Source organism: Hyperolius riggenbachi, chromosome 7, assembly GCF_040937935.1.
Source record: "Hyperolius riggenbachi isolate aHypRig1 chromosome 7, aHypRig1.pri, whole genome shotgun sequence".
NCBI lineage: Eukaryota > Metazoa > Chordata > Amphibia > Anura > Hyperoliidae > Hyperolius > Hyperolius riggenbachi.
Window position 1 is genome coordinate 285,874,818 of NC_090652.1, and position 21,677 is coordinate 285,896,494.

Below are 21,677 nucleotides of genomic sequence, written 5' to 3' on the forward strand. Positions count from 1 at the left end.
ATAATGGTCTCCCTTGGGGAATAAAATCCTCAGGTGACAAATTGGGGGGCCTATGTTGTACAGACACATCACTTGCCTTTAGGCTATATACTCTGGTGCTATGGAGGGGAGCAGAGAGGACCAGTTGAAAAAGTTGCAGCGCACAATGGGTGCAATATATGTGGGCGGAATTGTTATTTATCGATATATGCTATTTAGCAGGCGGCTGCAATTAAATTGAAATTTATCATTTTGTTAGCGGGAATAAGGAGGTGTTAAGGTTAGGCACCATTAGGGGGGCTTAGGCACCACCAAGGGGGTCTTAGGGTTAGGCACCATTAGTGGGGCTTAGGCACCACCACCAGGGAGGTCTTAGGGTTAGGCACTACCAGGGGGGTCTTAGGGTTAGGCACCACCAAGGGGATCTTAGGGTTAGGCACCATTAGTGGGGCTTAGGCACCACCACCAGGGAGGTCTTAGGGTTAGGCACTACCAGGGAGATCTTAGGGTTAGGCACCAGCAGGGAGGTCTTAGGGTTAGGCACTACCAGGGGGGTCTTAGGGTTAGGCACCACCAGGGAGGTCTTAGGGTTAGGCACTACCAGGGGGGTCTTAGGGTTAGGCACTACCAGGGGGGGTCTTAGGGTTAGGCACCACCAAGGGGGTCTTAGGGTTAGGCACTACCAGGGTGGTCTTAGGGTTAGGCACCACAAGGGTGGACTTAGGGCTAGACACCACCAAGGGGGTCTTAGGGTTAGGCACTACCAGGGGGGTCTTAGGGTTAGGCACTACCAGGGGAGGTCTTAGGGTTAGGCACCAGCAGGGGGGTCTTAGGGTTAGGCACTACCAGGGGGATCTTAGGGTTAGGCACCACCAGGGAGGTCTTAGGGTTAGGCACTACCAGGGGGGTCTTAGGGTTAGGCACCACCAAGGGGGTCTTAGGGTTAGGCACTACCAGGGTGGTCTTAGGGTTAGGCACCACAAGGGGGGACTTAGGGCTAGACACCACCAAGGGGGTCTTAGGGTTAGGCACTACCAGGGGGGTCTTAGGGTTAGGCACTACCAGGGGGGTCTTAGGGTTAGGCACTACCAGAGGGTCTTAGGGTTAGGCGCTACCAGGGGGGTCTTAGGGTTAAGCACCACCAAGGGGGTCTTAGGGTTAGGCACTACCAGGGGAGGGTTATGTGTGAGAGTAGGTAGAGGTTAGGTTATAGTTAGGTTCAACATTATTGGTAAATTTACTGATAATGTAATGCTGTACTTAAATCATTATTTACCATGTTTGTTATCATTTTTTGTTATTTAACATTGCACTTAAACTCTTATTTACAGATAGATATTGCTAGTAAAATCATTATTTAACGTTTGAGCCTAAATTAGCTTGCAACTTTTTCAAATAAATGCGAGCAGAGGGACGGTGATGGGCACATGGTGGAACAGATTTCTGCTAGTGGGGGGAGCAGAAATAGCCTTGTGATCTCTTCTGCTCGGGTGGCCTCTCTATACACACTTGATCATTGGCTGAAACAGTCATTATTGGCAGTTATGCAGGTGTGTATGTAGCTTTAACATCTACTTGACACACACACACACACACACACACACACACACACACACACACACACTGACACACACACACACACTTACACACACACACTCTACTTACCAGTCAGCAAGTTAGGAAACTTCTGTTGTGAATTGTTTACTACAGCAGTAAGATGAGTGGCCTTTCTTCTAAAAAAAAAAAATCACAAAAAAAAAATCCAAGTTAAGGTGGAGCCTCTAAGTCAAATATTTATTTGCAATGTTTTATATGTTCCTGATTTGGAAAAATATGTATTCAAATATTACATGGCATATTAAAAACCCTATAATTAACTATAAATAATAAAATATAAAAAAAATCAACTATAATTATACAATAATATAAATACAGGCAAATACAGGCAGTTCCCTACTTACAAATGACTCAAATTACAATTTTTCATACAAACAAAATTGTCTCTATATACAAAACTTACATTATTGATCATTGTATTACATATTTTTGTTGTTACATGTCACAGTATTGTGTAAACTGTTGTAAGTAGTTTAACCACTTTACCCCCCGCGGTACGGATTTCTCCGTCACTTTTTCCACCCTTATAAAACCAAGGGACGGAGAAATCCGTACCTCCCGCGCTACCGTCGCTGTCCACGCTCCCGCCGCTCATGCTCGCGCTCCTGCCGCTCGTGCACACCGCCGCCTGCTCGCCCGGAGATCAATGAACGGGAAAATCCATTCCCGTTCGTTGATCTAAGTCCCCGCAATGATCTGCTGCTTCTATGAGAAACAGTGCGATCATTGTGATTTTCCCAGCCTCGCAGTGCTTCCTGTAAGCGTCCATCCGGACACTTACAGGTCACATGAACACAAACTCACTGTGGCCATCTTGAGGCCAAGTAGTAAAACTACGCCCTAAAGCATTTTACATATACAAATACATTAGTTTTACACAAATTAACTCATTACCTCCCACACTCTCCAATTTTAATAAAAAAAAAAATACAATAAAAAAAAACATAAATAGTTACCTTAGGGACTGAACTTTTTAAATATTTATGTCAAGAGGGTATAACACTGTTACTTTATAAACTACGGGCTTGTAATTAGGGATGGATGCAAAACTGAAAAAAAATGCATTTATTTCCAAATAAAATATTGGCGCCAAACATTGTGATAGGGACATAATTTAAATGGTTTTATAACCAGGACAAATGGGCAAATACATTTCATGGGTTTTAATTACAGTAGCATGCATTATTTAAAAACTATAATGGCCGAAAACTGAAAAAATAAATTTTTTCCCACATTTTTTCCTATTTTCCCATTAAAACACATATAGAATAAAATAATTCTTGGCATAATGTCCCACCTAAAGAAAGCCTAATTGGTGGCAAAAAAAAACAAACAAGATATAGTTCATTTCATTGCGATAAGTAATAATAAAGTTATAGACGAATGAATGGAAGGAGCGCTGAAAGGTGAAAATTGCTCTGGTGTTCAAGGGGTAAAACCCCTCAGTGGTGAAGTGGTTAAAACAAATTAAGAGCATATTGAAAACAACAACTAAAAACACTTTTTATAGTATATGTCTACATGCAGAGTTCTCCGAAAGTAAATCATTTAAATCCACGTTCCACTTTGTATAACATAATGGTCTCAATCCATTAAATTTTTTCTCCGAAGGGGACCGCCAGTATACAATTTTAAAATAAAAAAAATGTGTGCTACATTTGATTTTTTCTTTAAATGTTTGTTAAAAAACAAAAAAACAAAAACTATATATTCCCTTAAAGGTTCTGTTCACCAGCTAATCTAGACAGATTTTGTAATGTAACATTCATTTGCTTTTTTATGAGTTACATTGAACACATTGGAAAAGGCAGATTATTCACTGCAGTTGTATCTTACTAAACTTCTACAGATGTTCTATGGGGTTTAAAAGTCAGCGGTGTGACCAGAAAGTGAACCCTTGTGATTACTACTGTCAGAATGAGGGAATTTGCACTTTAACAGCGTTTAATGAACCCAAATGCAAGTAGGTTTAACCTTCCACACCCCGTTCATTATTTGATACCATTATACTCTCATCAATCAGTACTTCTTTTTTTTAAATTTCTTTTCCAAACATCTACCACCTCTCACATTTATGTCAGAGTTACATGCAAATGCACTGTGTTTTTTTCATTTAAACTCATTAGTATGCCAAAATTCAAATTTTGTGTGCCTAGTAAAAAAATAGCCATATTTACATCACATAGAATGCAAGATGAAGATGTTTGGACTGCCAGATTTCGGTCAGTATCCTCTAGAATAGAGTTTAAAAAAAAGTGAAACGATAAAAAAATATATTTTTAGATTATCTTTCAGCCACTAGAGGGGGAAGGAGAACTAGCTGAATGTAATGAAGTAGGGAGTTTCTTTACTTATTGCATTCTCTGCTGGCCAAAAGTAAGTGTCCTTTATTCTAATAGCAATAAGGCCAACCATGGAGATGATGGTATAATCAAACAAGGTGATTGACTATGGCTATTTTCTTTTTAAAGGTATAAACAAAAGGGTAAGTGCACATTAATTCAGCAGCCATCACAGCCTCAACTAGGAATGATCAATGAGATGCAAATATTCAGAGTTAATGCAGGCTTATGTAAATTCTGAATGCAAATATATGCGACTTGAAAATGCACCAATCAAATTAAACCTTGGTGGGACTTAAAGAGGAGCTGTCAGCCATACTATCTCATGAAAAAAAAAACACCACATATATAGGTAGATAAATACTTGCTCTACTTACATATCATATGTATTGCACTGTCCATATTTTGATTTTAGTGATTTTTCTATAGTAACAAAATAGAAAATCTTTCTTAGGATTCTATTTTAACTGTCTATCTTGAAGCCAATGCTGATGTTATTTCCTCCCTTACTTGCCTCTGCCTGATTGTGTATGCATTGCCCGCCCTCCTCCCAGTCTTCAGGCACTCCCACCCAGCTCTGCAATAGAAAGTGCATTGTCTCAGCATGAGATATATTGGCCAACCAGAGAGGAACAGAGGTGTGGGAGGGGAAAACAGGAGGTAAAGAGGCTTCAGCCAATCAAGCTGCATTAGTTAAGTCTGGGGGAAATAAACAAGCAAATTTAGACAACCCAGCATGCCCTGCAACTTCCTTTGTGCGGCAATGTACCAAATAAGAGTCAGGTAAACTGGGGAATGATCATTTATAAACAAGAAAAGTAATAGTGATTTTAAACTTTTGGATGGCCTGGTTAGCATCCTTATTACTTGTTTACCAGATAAAAATAAAGAATTGATTTTTTATTTTATGCCCGACAGTTACACTTTAATTAGAAAGTCTTCAAGCTGCATATATTTGCATACAGAATTTACATAATCCTATATCAACTCAGAATGTTTTGCATCGCATTAATCATCCCTAGCTTCAACAAGTCCTGCTTCATTTGCTAGTTCAGCTGGTGACCTGGAAAGTGCACTATAGCCTGATGATTGTGGAGGATGTGTTTGCTTTAAAGGCAACTTCAGGAAAAGCTGATATTTTAAGCTTGGGTTGAATTGGCATTTCTGATTCTTACAAAGTCTGTAGATTCACATGGTGGTATGTTCCCACAGTTTGGCATGTCCTAATGGAAGGGGCAGAGAAGGTTTCACAAAATATTTGCTTGTTCTACATTTAGAAATTGTCTCTGGATTGGCCATAGTGATTAAGCACATATCTAAATTTTTGTATGAATATCCCCCTCCCACCCCCAACAGAGTAATCAAATGGCATAATATTGTCAGCAATCCAGACCTTCAAATATCAGTTTTGGTTGGAGTTGTTCTTTAACATTACATCATTTTAACATGGCACACTCACCATTTGTGATGTGTCCACCAATGTTGCAGCACTTCATTCTTTCACTTTCAAATACACATTTCTAGAAAAATATTGTGTATGGCAGTGACAAGAATCCTAAATGTGTCTCTCTCTGGAAACAATTATAAGGAAAAACAGGAGCAACCAGGGGCGCATGTACTATTGCAATGCTGCTGCTTGACCCCTCCCTAGAAATAGCACTGCGTCACAATCAAGCCTATGACCGCAGCTGCTCTGCAGGTGTACAGACTTCAGTTTCAGAACTCCCATCCACTGACACAAAGCAGTATTCTATCTAGTAGGGAGGGTTAGTGAGATGCAAATAATTCTGAGCCGATTATTCAATTTTTTAACTAAATATACGGCCCTTCCCCACTTTTGCCTGGGGTCTGCCCGCCACCATTAGTTAATCTACATATATTGTCAACCTCCAATAATAATTAGTTTTTGGCTGGGACGGCAATTTTTTTCTCCACCCCATCTTGACGAATGGAATGGCCAATAAGTGGCCATGTGACCTTGGGGGCTGGGCCCTTATAGAGAAGAGTGGAAATAAAAAGCAAGGACTCCAGTGTGAGTCTTGTGTATGATCAGGTGGGTGTGAAGGGGGTGTGGCTACAGTCATAAATACATTTGTACTTCCTTGCATCTGGAAGCACAGACAGAATTTGGCTTTGAGCTTTCTGAATACGTGATTTTCAAAACAAACATTCAGGGGAATAACTGTAAATTTCCTCTAACCTCCGGTCCCTCCCGACAAAACCCTTGAACCTCCCTTTAATTAAATACATGTAGTGCATGGGTTGGGTGCAAAGGAGTTGCCAATAGTAAAAATATCAGCAATTTAAATTGGCAATATTTTAGTATAGACAAACCTAAAACTAAAGCCCCTACCTAATGCTTAAAACAAATGCCCTCCTAGTGCCTAATGCTAGGTACACACTATGAGATTTTTTGGCAGATTTACTTTCAGATCGATTATTTCCAACATGTCCAATCTAATGTCCGATCGATTTCCGATCAACATCAGAGAGATTTCTGACCATTTTCCATTCACTTCAATAGGGTATCGATCGGAAAAATTCGTTGCAATCGATCGGAAATCAGATCGGACATGTTGGAAATAATCGGTCTGAAAGTTAATCTGCCAGAAAATCTCGTAGTGTGTACCTAGCATAAAACAAACTCTTCAGCTCTAAAGATGCGTACACACGCCATACTTTTTCAAACGACGGGTCCATCAGACCCTCCCGCGGTGCAGTCGTTCTGCCGACAGCTGCACGTGCAATTGTCGACAGAACGACTGCACCACTGGAGGGTCATTTGAAAAAGTACGGCATGTGTACGTGCCTCAAAATGCTATCGGCATTGTTTTCTCAAACCAGATAAGTGTTAACCATTCTGTTTACTTTCCATGACAGCCAGCTGTATTCAACAAGTTGTTCTAATTTGCATAGATAACACCACTATTTTTAACAACAACAAAACAAAAAGGTACTTAAGACAGTTTCTTATGCTGGGAATACACAATGGGCTTGATTCACTAAACCGTGATAACTCAAATATAACACCTTATCAAAGATATCACACCTTATCAAAGTTAACAAGACTTCTCAGATTAGCATAGCGAGCGCTACGAACCCGCAGGGGCTCAGGGCAGGATGAGTGCCATTGCCAATTAGTGGACATAAGTTTGTAGCGCTCGCTATGCTACTCTGATAAGGTGTGATATATTTTCATAAGGTGTGATATTTGAGTTATCACAGTCTAGTGAATCAAGCCCAGTGAGTTTTTCAGCAGATAGATGGCTCGAAAGATAATTTCCGGCAGGCCCAATGCGATTTTGATCATTTTTCTAATCCATTTCTTTGATCACTAGTATAGAAATCGATCATAAGACAATAGACAATTTTAGAAAATCACATCAGACCAGTCAGAAATTATCTATCGAGCCATCTATCTGCTGAAAAAACTCATTGTGTATTCCCAGCATAAATAGAAAAAGTATTATAATGTACCTTTGTTAATCTCATCAGGCCCCCAATTCACGTATACATATGCAAGGCAGCATGCGCCAATATTACCAGTACTAAGGGCAGCCGAGTAATGGGCATCACTGGTGTAACAATAGAGCCTGCAGCCCCTGCCCTTGCGGAGGGCCCGGGCCCCCCCTGGGGCCGTTTTGGGTGGATGGAGGGTCGCAGCATGAGGATAAAGCCATGCTGCACTTCAGCGGGGAGGGGTGACTGTCCCCCCCCTCCCTCACCTCAGGATCTCCCCTCTGCGCTCCCCTCCAGTGTTGAATAGTTTGTGCATGCAGGCGGCAGATATATACCTTCCGTGCGCTCAAGCGCAGATGTTTCTCCCTCTAGTGTCTGACGCGACTTCCTGTATAAACAGGAAGTCACGTCAGAGGCTAGAGAGAGGAACGTCCACGCTGGGAAGGTATGTATCTGCTGCTGCCTGCCGCCTGCACACACAAACTATTCAATGCTGGAGGGGAGCGCAGAGGGGAGAACCTGAGGTGTGGGAGGGGGGGGGACCGTCACCCCTCCCTGCCGAAGTGCAGCATAGCTTTCCCCTCATGCTGCGACCCCTCCAGCTCCCCAAAACGGCACCAAGAGGGCCCCAGTGGGGGGCGCTTAGTATTTCTGCAGGGGGGCCCGGTGGGACCTTGTTACGCCCGACGGGCATGGTACAATAAATGCGACCCACAGTACATAAGTAAGGCGTGTATTGCTACAGTCACGTCTGGAGTTAACTATCCTTCGAGCCGGAAGGAGGAAGTGTGGTAGTGAGTGGTGGGGCGCATCACTAATTTCGCATGTGAGGGGAATGATAGGGTAAGGATCCCACTGACTTCTGGGTAAGTTTACCCCCTGTTTCCCGTGTTCACACCTTCATTCATTAAGATTTCGAAATCTGAGTAGCTACTCGGAAGCCCATCCCCGGTGAGAAGGATCTGGAGGCTGCCATATTTGTTTTTCTTTTAAAGCAATACAAGTTACTTAACTATCCTGCTGATCCTCTGCCTCTAATGCTTTTTGCCATAGACCCAGAATAAGCATGGAGCAAATCAGGTGTTTCTGACATTATTGTCAGGTCTGACAAGATTAGCTGCATGCTTCTTGTTTCTGGTGTGATTCAAACACTATAGCAGCCAAATAGATTAGCAGGGCTGCCTAGCAACTGCTATTGTTTAAAAAGAAGTAAATATGGCAACCTCCATATTCTTCTCATTTCAGTTGTACTATAAGTGGAGGGAATGGAATAGTGATAAGAGGGAACATCACAGTCATCCAACAAGCCTGCCTCATCCTGTCTGAAAATATGACTTTAGCCAAAAGTCAGAAGTGATTACACAGAGTAAGCTAGAAGAGAAATCAACAACTAGTGATGGTTGCTACGAGAACGCAGTTACTCATAATCAAAATTTAAATTAGATAGTGCTGTCCGTGGCAGAGGGTGGTTATCTTACCTATGCCGCCTCCCATAGCTGATACGTTCCGCTCTTGGTCCACATAATGCCTCTACTTCCTCCTTCGATTTGGAAGGAGGAAGTAGTGGCATTATGTGGACTGCGAGTAAAATGCATAGTAGGCCTGAACGATTTTAGGAAAATATTAAATTGCACGATTTCTGTTAAATTGCGATTTTGATTCAATTCACGATTTTCTTAAAAGAAAGCTTTAGCACTAAATTCATAATGTACACCATTTACTTCGGCCAGTTATCAAGCCTGAAACTGAAACCATTTTAGGATTAATTCGAGTCCGCTCACTCAGCTCCTTTTTCTAATGCACAGTGCCCAGCAGGCCAGGCCAGCACACAACAGCTTTGCACAGATCAGTGAGATTACCATGCTTTTTGCCTCAATCAGAATTCTGCTGTGCAAAGGAGGCGGGGGCGGAGCTGTGAGAATTTCATTACCTAAGCCTAAAAACTTGATTGCAGGCCACACTGTTTTTGACTGACAGGCCCAACTGGAGTGAGAGCTGATGACATGCTAGGTGCACTGGAGGGAGAGGGAAAAGCAAGCAAGACCCTGCGGGCGGAGTCTGACACCCGCCCAGCTGATGACGCGTTGGGAGCATTGTTGGAGGCAGAGGGAAACGAGTGAGAGCCTGCAGGTGGAGTCTGTCGCACGGCGCCCGCACACCTCATGACATGGTAGGCGGAGTAGGGCGAGAGAGCCAATGACGTAGGAGGTGGAGGAAGCAGCGCACAGCGGGAGAAAGGAGTTAGCGAGCCACCGCCGGGAAAAGGAGCCGATAAGTCGCTGCTACTTGTACATAGACCAACATGTTAGAGTGCACAGTGGGAGGGTGCGGGATATCAGCAAAAATCGCTGCTCTGACGATCACGGAATCGCCATTTCCGTGATCCCAATTTTGATGCAAAAACGATAAATCGTTCAGGCCTAATGCATAGTCTATAGGCGGGGCATGAGTAAGTTAACCACCCTCTGCCATGGGCAGCACTATCTAATTTAAATTTTGATTACAAGTAGCAATGTATTCGTAGCTACCATCACTATGGACAACACACAAAGATGTGTGGATCCAGCATGACTTTATCTGCCTTAGGGCCTTTTCAGACTATGTGCGTTCCTAGTCGTTTTTCCAGAATGCATACAGGAAGACTTTCCGCATAGAAACGGTTACTAATGTTTTCTAATGGCCTCGTTCACATGTATGCGTATGAGACGCATACGTTTCTCATCCGCATTGCTGCACGCAGTTCTGTGCGTCACGCATAGAAACAGACGCAATGAAAGTCTATGGACGCGTATCAAAAACGCGTACTATTGCGTTTTTAGCGTACGTTTCCCTCTGCGGTTCCCATAAATCTTTTTTTTTCCTGGGTCACATGTGTGTGTAAACTGCAATAGAAAACGCATTCGAACGCAAGAAAAACGCATGCGTTTTTCAACGTGCGTTTCTTTGAATTTATATGAGTTCTACAAACGCTGACAGTCTGAACAGGCCCTTAGGTAGCCTTCTTCGGGTGAGGTGTCCTTTATGCAGACCCATTTTTAACAGTTAGTAGGGGTTCTCACAGTTGCTAACTTGCTGCAACTTTTAGCTAAGTCAAAAGAAACCCAAAAGTGCTGATTTTCCACTGATGACTATCCAGCAACAATCGCCTAAAAAAAAAGAAAAAAAAAGTAAATAAACTAAAAAAAAAAAAGGGGCAAAAAATATTTCTGTGTTGTTTCAGTGTGCTCTACAATGCTGTGGTCTTGTTTCCTACTTGATGGATATGCTGTACAATTAGGCCACGGCTCAACAGTGCTGCCCTAGTTGCGTGTTATTTCTCCCGTATGTCACGGATAGTCATGTATGTAGAGCACTATGAGCTTCTGCAAACCTCTGTTCTGTGCTCTGTAATCTCCTGTAGAACACCAAAAAGCCCGCTGACAAAAGATGCATGTGGAGGTGCGATACAGATTCTAGGCCTTTCATTTGTACATAGAGGAGCAGTGACACTATTACACCGAATGTTACAGCTGCTGTTAAGCTGACCCTCTACCCCTCCCTCCTTAATCAGTCAGCTGTCAATTATTCTATATGACAGCAAGGCTCAGGGCCACAAGGAATATTTTTTTTAATAGCCTGCTGTATCACATCTAATAACACATTCCATCTCCTCCAAGTTCTTATAATTGAAAACTGGAATGAACAAAAATGCTGGCACAGTTTCTGCTGTGGCTTCTTAACCGGTAAACATGGAGCGGGAGAGAGAGGCTGCCGTGATGTAAAGAGATGACCAGCTATGACTAATTCCGAAGAACAGGCAGCCAACTTGGGCATTCAAATAAAAGGCCTCAAATTGGGAACAGAGGCTAAAAAAAGAATTCATTTCAGTATGTAATCATTTTTGTACAAATTTAAGCATGGTGAACTACCTCTCCCCTCCATCTGCCCCTGAGAAATACACAATGACAGATTCAACAGCCAGCACATTAGAGATAGTTTTATGTGGTATTAACTCAAATCTTATCTATGGTTTAAAGGGAACCCTAACTGAGAGGGATATGGATGTTTCCTTTTAAACAATACCAGCTGTTTGGCAGTCCTGCTGATTTCTTTGGCTGCAGTAGTGGCTGAATCACACATCTGAAACAAGCATGCAGCTAATCCAGTCTGACTTCAGTCAGAGCACCTAATCTGCATGCTTGTTGAGGGGCCGTGGCTAAAAGTATTACAGACACAGGATTAGCAGGAGAGTCAGGCAACTGGTATTATTTTAAAAGAAAAAATCCAAATCCTTCTCAGTTTAGGTTTCCCTTTTTTTTTTTTGCTCCTCCTTTCCTCACTCACTCTCCTTGCAGATTTGCAACAGGTGCATAATGATAGATTTTACTCAACCCATTTCAGCTTCCAGTGATGATCTCCATGGCAACATGGCCGCATCATGTGACATGCTTGCACGTATTGGCGGTGGGTCACAAGACAAGGCTGCGGCCATGGAGATTGGCTGGAAGTTGCAATTAGGTTAGTTAAAGTGAACCTCCGGACTAAAAATCAACTCAGCAGCACTGAAAAGGCCTGGTGTTTCTTTAACAGTTTCACAGCATCAAAACTTTGTTTCTCTTATACAAGCCTCATTTTTAGCAGCACAGAAGAAAACTGCCCGGGCTTTTTTCCCTTGATGCTGTGCAAAGCACGATGGGATTTCTGATTTTGTTGTTCTCGTTCTGCTGTTTTGGTGCATTTTTTTTTTTATTTTTTACATTTTGAATTTGACATTTGAAGCCTAGCCCATGCAGCTGGGAGGGATAATCAGGACACAGGACAGTTGGAACTGTGTCTCCTGCTCCCTGTCACCTCCTTTCAACCAAAAAGATGGCTGCCCCATGACAAAGATGGCAGCCCCCATGAATCACAAACATTTGCCTGTTCTATTAAAACAGGGTGGGTGAAAAATTATATTACCTATCTATTCTAATTAACATAACTAATGTAACTTGATGACAGTATGTTTTTTTTAGGGTGAAGTTCCCCTTTAAACCTATCATTATGCACTGTTTGCCACTCTGCAGGGAAGGAGGATAGGAATCTGGCCCTCTACTGGTGGGCTGGATTCAAAACACTAATGGGCCGGACACAGCCCATGATGGGCCATAGTTTGCCCAGCCCTGGTCTAAAGAATTAAAGACACAGCCTAACACCAACAGCTACACATTTATAAATGGTTTCCAAGTAAGTGGAGGGGTTAATACTGAAACTTCTACTTCACTTACAAACTACCTACCAAAATTATCAGATTGTGTTTAGCTATACTAAGTTGAGTAAACAATGCAGATTGTCTTCTGCTGTATCCAGGAAAATAGCAAGACCTTAATTACAGAACAAATCTGTAGCTTCAGGGAAGTGTAAATATGTCTTTAAGTGATGGAATATCAGTCTTTTACTGCTTTCTGTTTGTTTTTCATTTGTGTTTAATGTTTTGGAGCAATATATTTTTGAGTTTTATACCACTTCTAGGGGTTGATTCATTCACTATAACAAATAGCGTGCCTGATCAGAGTTGACGCACCTTATCAGAGTTAACATGACTTAGAGTAGCATAGCGAGCTCTACAAACTTATGCCTGCTAATTGGCAATGATGAGAGCTCCACTCATCCTGTCCTAAGCCCCTGCGGGTCCAATCACTAATGGACATTATCCCCATACTTTTTTACACAAAAAAAAGCACAAAATCATCACTTTGCAAAAGAAGCCTTCATTTATTAAGGCCACAAAGCACAGGTACAGCAGAAAAGCTCCTAAAAAGCTCCTACTGTCTACAGCTGTTTCGCATGAGTATTACGCCTCTTCAGGACACGTGGGGCCTCATCCCCGCACTTTGATTGGCCCAATAGGCTGCCTGTCACCTGACAGGAAACTTGACAGGCAGCCTATTGGGCCAATCAAAGTGCGTGGATAATGTCCTTTAAAGTGATTGGACCCGCAGGGGCTCAGGGCAGGAGTTGGGTGGAGTTCTCGTCATTGCTAATTAACAGGCATAAGTTCGTAGCGCTTGTTATGCTACTCTGTTAAGGCATGTGGACTCTGATAAGACGTGTTAAGTCTAATAAGATGTGTTAACTCTGATAAGGCATGCTATTTGTTATAGTGAATCAACCCCCAAATCAGGTATCAAAACAATATAGTCTTCTAATCTAGATTTCTTCCTCTTAAAGTATTCCAGAGAATGGTTTTATTTTCTTAAAACCCACAGTTACTAATAATTGATTTAAGTATTTGCAACTTATTAAATGCCAATGCTAAACAGGCTAAAATTACTAAACACCATTCGCCTTAAAAAAAGGCCCAATAAGAGGCGCAAGTAATCCTATCCACAAGAACCATCTGATCATGCCGATCTGCATTAGAACACATGGAAGATTGGTACGGTCCCTTGATAGGGACCTCATGACTAGCTCATGATGGGACTCAGAAACTTTTTGTCCTTACTAACACCTATCAATTATTGAAGTATTTTTTATCAATACATTGTAGGTTTGACTTTGCTTCTGACAATTGGTAGATGGAGGTGCCCAATAAAATATAAAATAGTTAAAAAATTAGAGGTATGATTGGCTTGTCTCTCCAGTGAGTTTCAAAGCAGCAAATATAACTCCACCGGGGTTTCAAGAGTTATTGCACAAAATAGGGCCGGACATCATGTTTCAAAGGCATTGCCCGTTTCATTTGATCAATAGCAAACATGGAGGTGCATGGAGGAGACCCACATAGATGGAACACTCCCTGCGCTACTCTGCATGTGGGTGGAGATAGGGAGGAGGAGCCGGCCCTCAAAGCCTGGGGTACGGTAATCGCTCTGTTATCAGTTTATTTTGCTCAGCTGAACTCCAGGCCGGCTTTACACTGCTAACCTACAGTTGCGATGCTATTGGCTGATGGCACCGCAACTCCAAAAGAAGCCTTTGGAAGATACTGTGGCAATGCTCGGTAATCTCCATTCTGGCAGCAGGCCAAGCAGGAAGTGAGGTTCTCTATCACTTACACTTCCGTGCTATTTGAATTTCAGCCACAGGAAGTATTGTCAAAATGCGCTTCCGTGTATGCGTGCCGTAACACAAACACGAAAAATAAAAAATAGACTTATAGGACTTCCAGTTTGACACACATCACCGCACAAGTTGGCCAACAACATGATGTTGCTCTATCGTTGAATCAGGCACTTCCTGCGGGATTTCACCACCCTTGGTATGAAATGCCTCACAGACTTACATTGGTGTAGCATTGGATGCTGTCAAATAGGCCAGTGTGAAAGGGGCCTTAGGGTCACTTTAAGGTCCGTTAAGCACACGCAGATAGTCTAAATGCATGCCGCAACCCCCATAGTAACTACAGAGTGCATGTAACCTCTGTAGTAGCATCTTTTTCCAGTTCATTTGCTGTCTGAATTCTTTTTTTCCTCCTGCGAAAGAAAAAAAAATCCTCGCTCGCTGTGCTGCAGATTATCTTCCTCGGCAACACATTAGGCTTTGATAAGTTATAGAGATGAATATGTTATCCCGCAGTACGCCACCACATTCTGACACCCTCACACATATAGCCGCTGAATCTCATTATCCCGCTTTTATAAACCAACAGATATATTCGACAGTACTCCACTAATGGGGATATTAAGGATGATTACACAGTCTTAGAAACGTGCACAGATATTAGAGGGAGATCTTCTTAGGCATGATTACAGTTATAAAATAGGCATGAATTATGTCAGGGAAGTAAAAAAAAAGCCATATAGTCATGCTTGTACATCTCTATCAGCCAACATCATTCCTAAGCCTATCGGCATGTAAACCGCTAGAAAACTCAGACGTAATTCATTCTGAATTGAATAAAGGGGATCTCCGCCCAGTGTCATAGAATGATGTGGTAGGAGGGGATTCTGGGCAGAATCGTGTATTAAACTATTAAAAAGGACGCTCCATTCACATCAATGCAGACTTTTTCTCTATGGGCCCTGACTGTGTGAAAAGGGCGTGGTGTAAATATAAAACAACTGTATCACTTATCTTTAATTTGCATTTCCATTTCAACTTTATCGATTACAATAACCTCATTAATTATCAAACAATAATTTCTAAAACTGTATAATTGTTTATAAAACTATTCCCTGTGCTTTCTCAGGAAAAACAATGTTTACAATTTACCTTTTTGCACCACAATGAGCAGTTTCTTTGATTCTAACGTATGTTACAAAGTACAATTTTTCAATAACTATATATATATATATATATATATAATTTTTTTTTTTTTTTGCCTCCTCTGATATAATTTTTTTTTATTCTATGTTACATAGAAAATGTGATTGTCTCACTGTGATCACGTGGTCAGGAGCCAATGAAAGTGGCTCCTGACCTGCTCACAGAGCTTTGCCGTCTTATATATGGCAGGGTGAGTGAATTGTGGCGGGGAGAAAGCGGCGGGAGCATGCGGCAAGGAAGGAGAAATCTACGTCCTGTCAGAGCTGCACAGCCACCTGCAGGACTTAGATTTCTACCGACGCGGTCCGGAACCGATTAATAGACTACAGTGGGTTGTGTTGGTAGAAAGCAGTTTGTTTATCCCTGGAGTAAACCTTATTATCCCTGCTCAGTGAACATTTTTACCAGTCTTCTACTCTTCTGTCCCTGACCACTGAATGGTCAAAAAACTTAATGATTACAATAAGGCCCCCAAAAGATCTTAGCAAGGAACTATAGTTACATATTTTCCTTTTTTCAAAAAGATTAGCCACACCATAAAATCCGCAAGGACAAATAGTCATTTCATAAAGTTACTTAGAGGGTTAACATATGTTTCACATTCCTATGAAGTCTACCAATGACATCCTGCAGAAGCTTAGCACTGCCGCAGAAGCTGCCCTAATCCTAATTGCAATTGAAAAGACTAAGCAAGGGCAGCACAGAATATTTTCCTGCAGAGTTCATCAACTCAGAGCCGTTCTATAAGCATAGCAGACAGAATTTTCCTCACCAAAAAGATTTTGGAATGAATTTAATAAAATACCCTATCCATATTGTCCCAACTCCTAGCAATGCTGTACTCTTAAGTTGGGGGAATTTGTATAATTTTACACAGATGACATTACTGTGGGACAAAAGCAAGTAGGATAACTAGACAAAACACATAACACTTATATTGGGCTTTTCTCATGGCAGACTCAAAACGCTTTTAGGGCTGAAGTCACTTAGGGCGCTCTATGAATATTATGGAGCCTTGCCCAAAGACTGTTTTTACATACTGGCGTGACCTGGGATTTAAACCCTGGTCAAAAGCTCAAACCCTACATCTAAGGCAATGCCCTTAACCAGCACACTATCCAACTACATGGGCAATAAAGAGTAGTTAGTTTTTATTGTATGTTATGTCAGACTGTTATTTTGTTTTACTTTTGATTGAACGACCACTGACTACTGCTTCTTAGTAGAAAAATAGTATGCATGGTCAGACAGTGACAGGGGATGTTTTGACTGCAGGCATTTAGTGAGATCCTGCATGTCATTTGTGAGGAGGAAGAAGAATACCCTGGAAATGGGAGTACAAGGAAGATACAAAATGTTTTTTACTGCAAATAATAAGAGTGACAAATCTATATTTTAAAACAGGGTTAAAATCAATAATGCATTATTGCATTATCGATCAGAGCCCTATTTTTATCTAAACTATCTCTGATCATAAGCCACCATCATCACTTCTTGCTAGAAAACAGCAGTATGAAGGCCATTGCCTTTTCTTGTTGCTGGTTTTTGAAGTTATTTGAAGTGTCAAACAAACTGCAACAAACAGAATGTTTGAATTAAACATCATAGCCATTGTGGGGGGCTCTTTGCATACAGTGATTGGCATTAAAGTGCAGTTAAGTAACAATTAAGTGGCAATGCTATAAAAGGAAGAGGTTTTCTGCTAATCAACACTTTAATCAATATAGTAGTCTGCTACAGTCTGCAGGAGTAGCACCAATTTTCTGGTGACCAGCTGATCACTTTCTATTCTGTCTGTTAAGAGGTAGTAGGGCAGGATTTACCATAAGGCACTGTAGGCACATGCCTACAGGCACCTGGCGATGCTAAGGTGGCCACTCCCTTTCCCAATTGCTTCCCTCACACCTTTACCTATGCAGAGTCCTGAGTGGAGTGTAAATGAGAGGTTACTCACCCTAAGTCTCAGCATTCTACTGACCAGATCTCCCTTCAGTTGGGGGCACCTGTAGCTACCTATGATGGACAAGTGAACTACGGGTGCACTGACATCTGGGGCAGGCGGTACACTTGTAGGTTCATGGAGGGCAAAGTCTAGGGTGCCAGGACAACTGTGCCTATAGCCTCTAGCAGCACAGTACAAAAAAACTCATAAGTAAAGTCTAAAAGTGTGTTCTAGAATTACAGTAACTGGCAAAACTATAGAGATACCGTCCTATAACCTATCTGGGAATGATTATTTATAGTCTATGCAAACCACAGCATCATCATCATGAGGAGGAGGAAATAACCGCATGGATGGTTTATGTCCTGCCTGGGCTCAGTTCTGGTAACAGAAGCAACAATAAAGCTTTTCGTTTTTTTCTCATGCATTCCCAACAGTACCTTTGTTTTTTGAGCTTGATAAAAGCCTCTTTATGAACTAAGTCAACGGATACGCCAACCTCTCCGTCTAACAGTGTTTTCCAAATCCTGCACTAGTCAATTAGATGCTAATAAGTCTGCCTTACTTTTTAATCAAGTGTTTGTTGTATGCAGCTTGGAATTAGCCCAACCAAAATCACTTCCTGAAACTTTAAATTGGTCCTATTTCTAAGATGCATATGATATGCATCAAATTTGCATGCCAGTCGGAACTGCTGACCACCCCTACTAACAATAAAAACACTAGCCAATACAATGGTCAATAGCTCTCCATGACAGGTAAAGACTTTAAAGCAGTTTCCTTGGACAGATTCAAGCAATTACAGATACTGATTTGTGTCAAGATTTCTTTAAACATTATCATAGGCATTGCTTAAAGGAAATCTGAAATGAAGAACACCTCCGGAGTTATACTTGAATGGGGCTTCCATAGTCTGCCTGGTCCCATTGATTCCATTTTGCCCCCTCTGTTTCCCTGCTGTGAGGCCAATTGATCCAGGCTGCACATACCTTCCAATTGTGTCCTGCCCAAGCACAGTTATAGTGTTTGTGAACTGTGTATGCACAGAACACTTCTGACTATGGGAACATAACCAGCCAGGTCACGCCGCAAACCTAAGGAGACTAATTTTTCACTTCTCTCTTTATCTTCCTTCCTCGTCTTTACTCTCCTCTCTCTGTCTCTCTCTACCAGGGATAGACCGCGGGGCATCTGATTCAAAGCATCGCTGCAAAGCGTTTTGAGTGCCATAGATGGCAACGGATCACCCCCAGTCATTCTCTTTGGTTCATCATTTATGTGTCCTTCTATCTATGCTTTATACTCTACCTTGTTTTTGTACTGTACCTACTGTATATATCTACTGTATGTACCGTATGCACTTTATGTATCTTCTGTATGCTAAATGCACTTTTTGTTATTGTTTCACCACCGACCCTGTTGTGCCAAAACCAATTTCGGGTACAACTCACGTTGTACTTGGCGAAATAAACTTGATTCTGATTCTGATGATGGGAGGGTGCACATGGCCAGGACAGCACATACGCAGTGGCACGTGATTGGGCCAGTGAGGGAATTTATCAGACCGAATGGAACCCGAGGGACCAGACAGGGGTGGAGGAAACCACAGCTATGTATAAATCCTGACGTGTTGTTCATCTCAGGTGCACTTTAAAGCAATTCCACCCACCTGTTGTTCGCTCCAATAAAAATCAATGTAGAATGTTTGATGAGCTAATAAATCACCTTTGCTAAACACTTCAATACTGCATTGAGCAAAAGTGTTCAACAAGTTTAAAAAGAAAAATGCAGAAGGCAGAATCATTGTGAGTTTTGTTTTGTCTTTTTTCATACAAAATGTTCATGTTATCAGCTTTTTCGACTTTTCTTGACACACTTTTTAGCAGGTTAGCTGGCTAACAGCTGGCGTCCATTAATTTTGCTGTTTAATTGGATCTATGTAGATGTTCAGCCAACTGGTCAGGGAAGCAGTGCGAAAGGCCGGCTCCCAAGAGCAGCAAGTCTGACAACGCTACTTCAAGTAAGTATCTCCGATTAGCATGCACCATGTTCCTGGCAGCAGCGTCTGATCTGTACATGTTACTAACCAAGTAGTAATTATTACAGACGAACGCGGATGTCTGCTTGCTAAGCAGGTATGGCTTTAGAAGATCATGTATTTCTACTATGATACTTACTTAAAACCGAGCTCACTGACTTTTTGTATTTAAACATTTATTAGCACTATGTTTTATTTTTAATGCATGTACATTTTATAAAAATTATTTTTGTTTTTTGCAGTTAAAAAAAAAAAAAAAGAAAAGATAATACCGGGTTCGTCAGATCACTATTGCTGGTCATTGCACTCAGGCTTAAAAGGTTGTTGTTGCTCACTGCCTTTCCTTGTCACCCCTCCCTGGGCAGTGATGAGAGGCAGGGGTGGAGCTACCTCCTCCCTGCTGCTTACATCACTACAGGGACTGGATTCCAGTTGAAAGAGACAGGAGGGCCAAGTCAGCACCAGTCTAGTAATCTGCAGAGAGAAGATCAATGCTAGTGAACTGTTGCACCAAGTATTTTCCATTTTCAAATAAATTATTTTTTTGCACAAATGTTGGATGTGCATTATTATTATTTTGTATTTATATAGTGCTGACATCTTCCACAGCGCTTTATAAAGTATAAATAATTTGTCTTGTCTCTTGTCTGTCCCTCAGAGGGGCTCAGAATGTAATCCCTACTATGGTCATAATGTGTCCATCATAGCCTAGGCGTTTTTTTTTTTGGTGGGGGGGGGGCAATTAACCTATCTATGTTTTTGGGATGTGAGAGGAAACCAGAGTTCCGGGAGGAAACCCACACACGTGTATGTGTATTTAAAAAAGGATGATAATATAATGAATTGGATGTGTAGTATGGATAATTACTACAACATTAGTAGCAAAGAAAATATTCTCATATTTTTATTTTCAGTTATATAGTTGTTTTTGTTGTTTTTTTATAACATTGCATCATTTTCTAATATTTGCTGTTTACATACTACTTCACATTCTAAATGATTTTATAGAGCAGGCTCGTGAACTTTTGAACTGTCCTCTGCAGAAAAAAAATGCAGTGACAGACATCTTGAGATAATAAGCTTCAAAAGGCAGAGCTCTCTGCGTCTTTGAAAATCGTGGAGCTCAATGGCTCTTTTGCATAGATAACAACTGGAGTTTCTTAACTCTTCCTGTATTAAGACCAATGGTCTACCCAAATTGGAGCAAGTTAACTGGAAGCTCGCTCCAATTTGGGTAGGAACCTTGCACCCACCGAGAACTGATAGAAATGTTTGGCAACACTGAAGGGATTAGGAAGAAGCTCACAATAGTTAGGATTCTAGCTCTGTAGCGTGTTGCCTGCTATGTTTCTCTTTTACACCCTCAACCCTTTTTCTCTACCCAAGACAAAATGTGGTACTTTTATAAGAAACTGCTGACAACAGTACTTTTTTTTTCTGACACAGGTAGTATCGCAATAATTGTGCCTCTGGTCCTTCTAGTGACCCTCATAACAACGTTGGTAATTGGTCTTCTGCTGTGCAAAAGACGGAGAAGGTAGGTTTATATTTTTGCAGTGCAGCTGCTTCTTTTCTCTAATTTCATGTCCCAACGCCACTCCAGGATAGCATGCCTTGCATTATGAGCAATATTAAAGCTCCTGTTATTCCACATAAAGCTACTTAGGCTAAAGGTACATATACAATTGTTCTTGCCCCTTCTACGTTGGTTTGTACACAGTAAAGCCCAAACAAAAATCAGAATTACTCAGTCAGGTGCAGGGCTGCGTTTTTCACCAAGGCTACATAAGATATGACCTACTGAAACTGCAGCAGAGGGAATCTTACTAAAGTTAGAATGCACAAAAAAAACAAAGTTGTTTTTTGCAGAATCTGCTATAATTTCTGCAGATGTACGTGATTATGCGTAATCTGCAATTCCGATTGCCAACTACTAAATACACTTCCAAGTTCTCTGATTGGCCTAGTAATTCAGAGTCTTGTGATTGGCCTAAAATTTCAGAGGTTAAGTACACGAAAATACTTCTCTTGGAAATGTGGCTTTCCGCAGAATTCTGCTTTTCAATTATTGATT

General features: G+C 41.5%; 1 protein-coding gene across 6 annotated transcripts in view; it reads left to right on the forward strand.

The window, feature by feature from the left end:
• LRP1B (LDL receptor related protein 1B) overlaps positions 1–21,677 on the forward strand; it is a 2,031,260-nt gene that overhangs the window by 2,000,124 nt on the left and 9,459 nt on the right. For 4 of the 6 annotated variants that reach the window (XM_068245873.1, XM_068245875.1, XM_068245874.1 and 1 more), the window contains 3 exons: positions 3,446–3,559; positions 19,509–19,585; positions 21,050–21,140. In XM_068245873.1, coding sequence (XP_068101974.1) covers positions 3,446–3,559; positions 19,509–19,585; positions 21,050–21,140 — 282 coding nt within the window. The remainder of the gene's footprint in view (positions 1–3,445; positions 3,560–19,508; positions 19,586–21,049; positions 21,141–21,677) is intronic. The other 2 variants (XM_068245877.1, XM_068245878.1) reach the window with 1 other exon arrangement.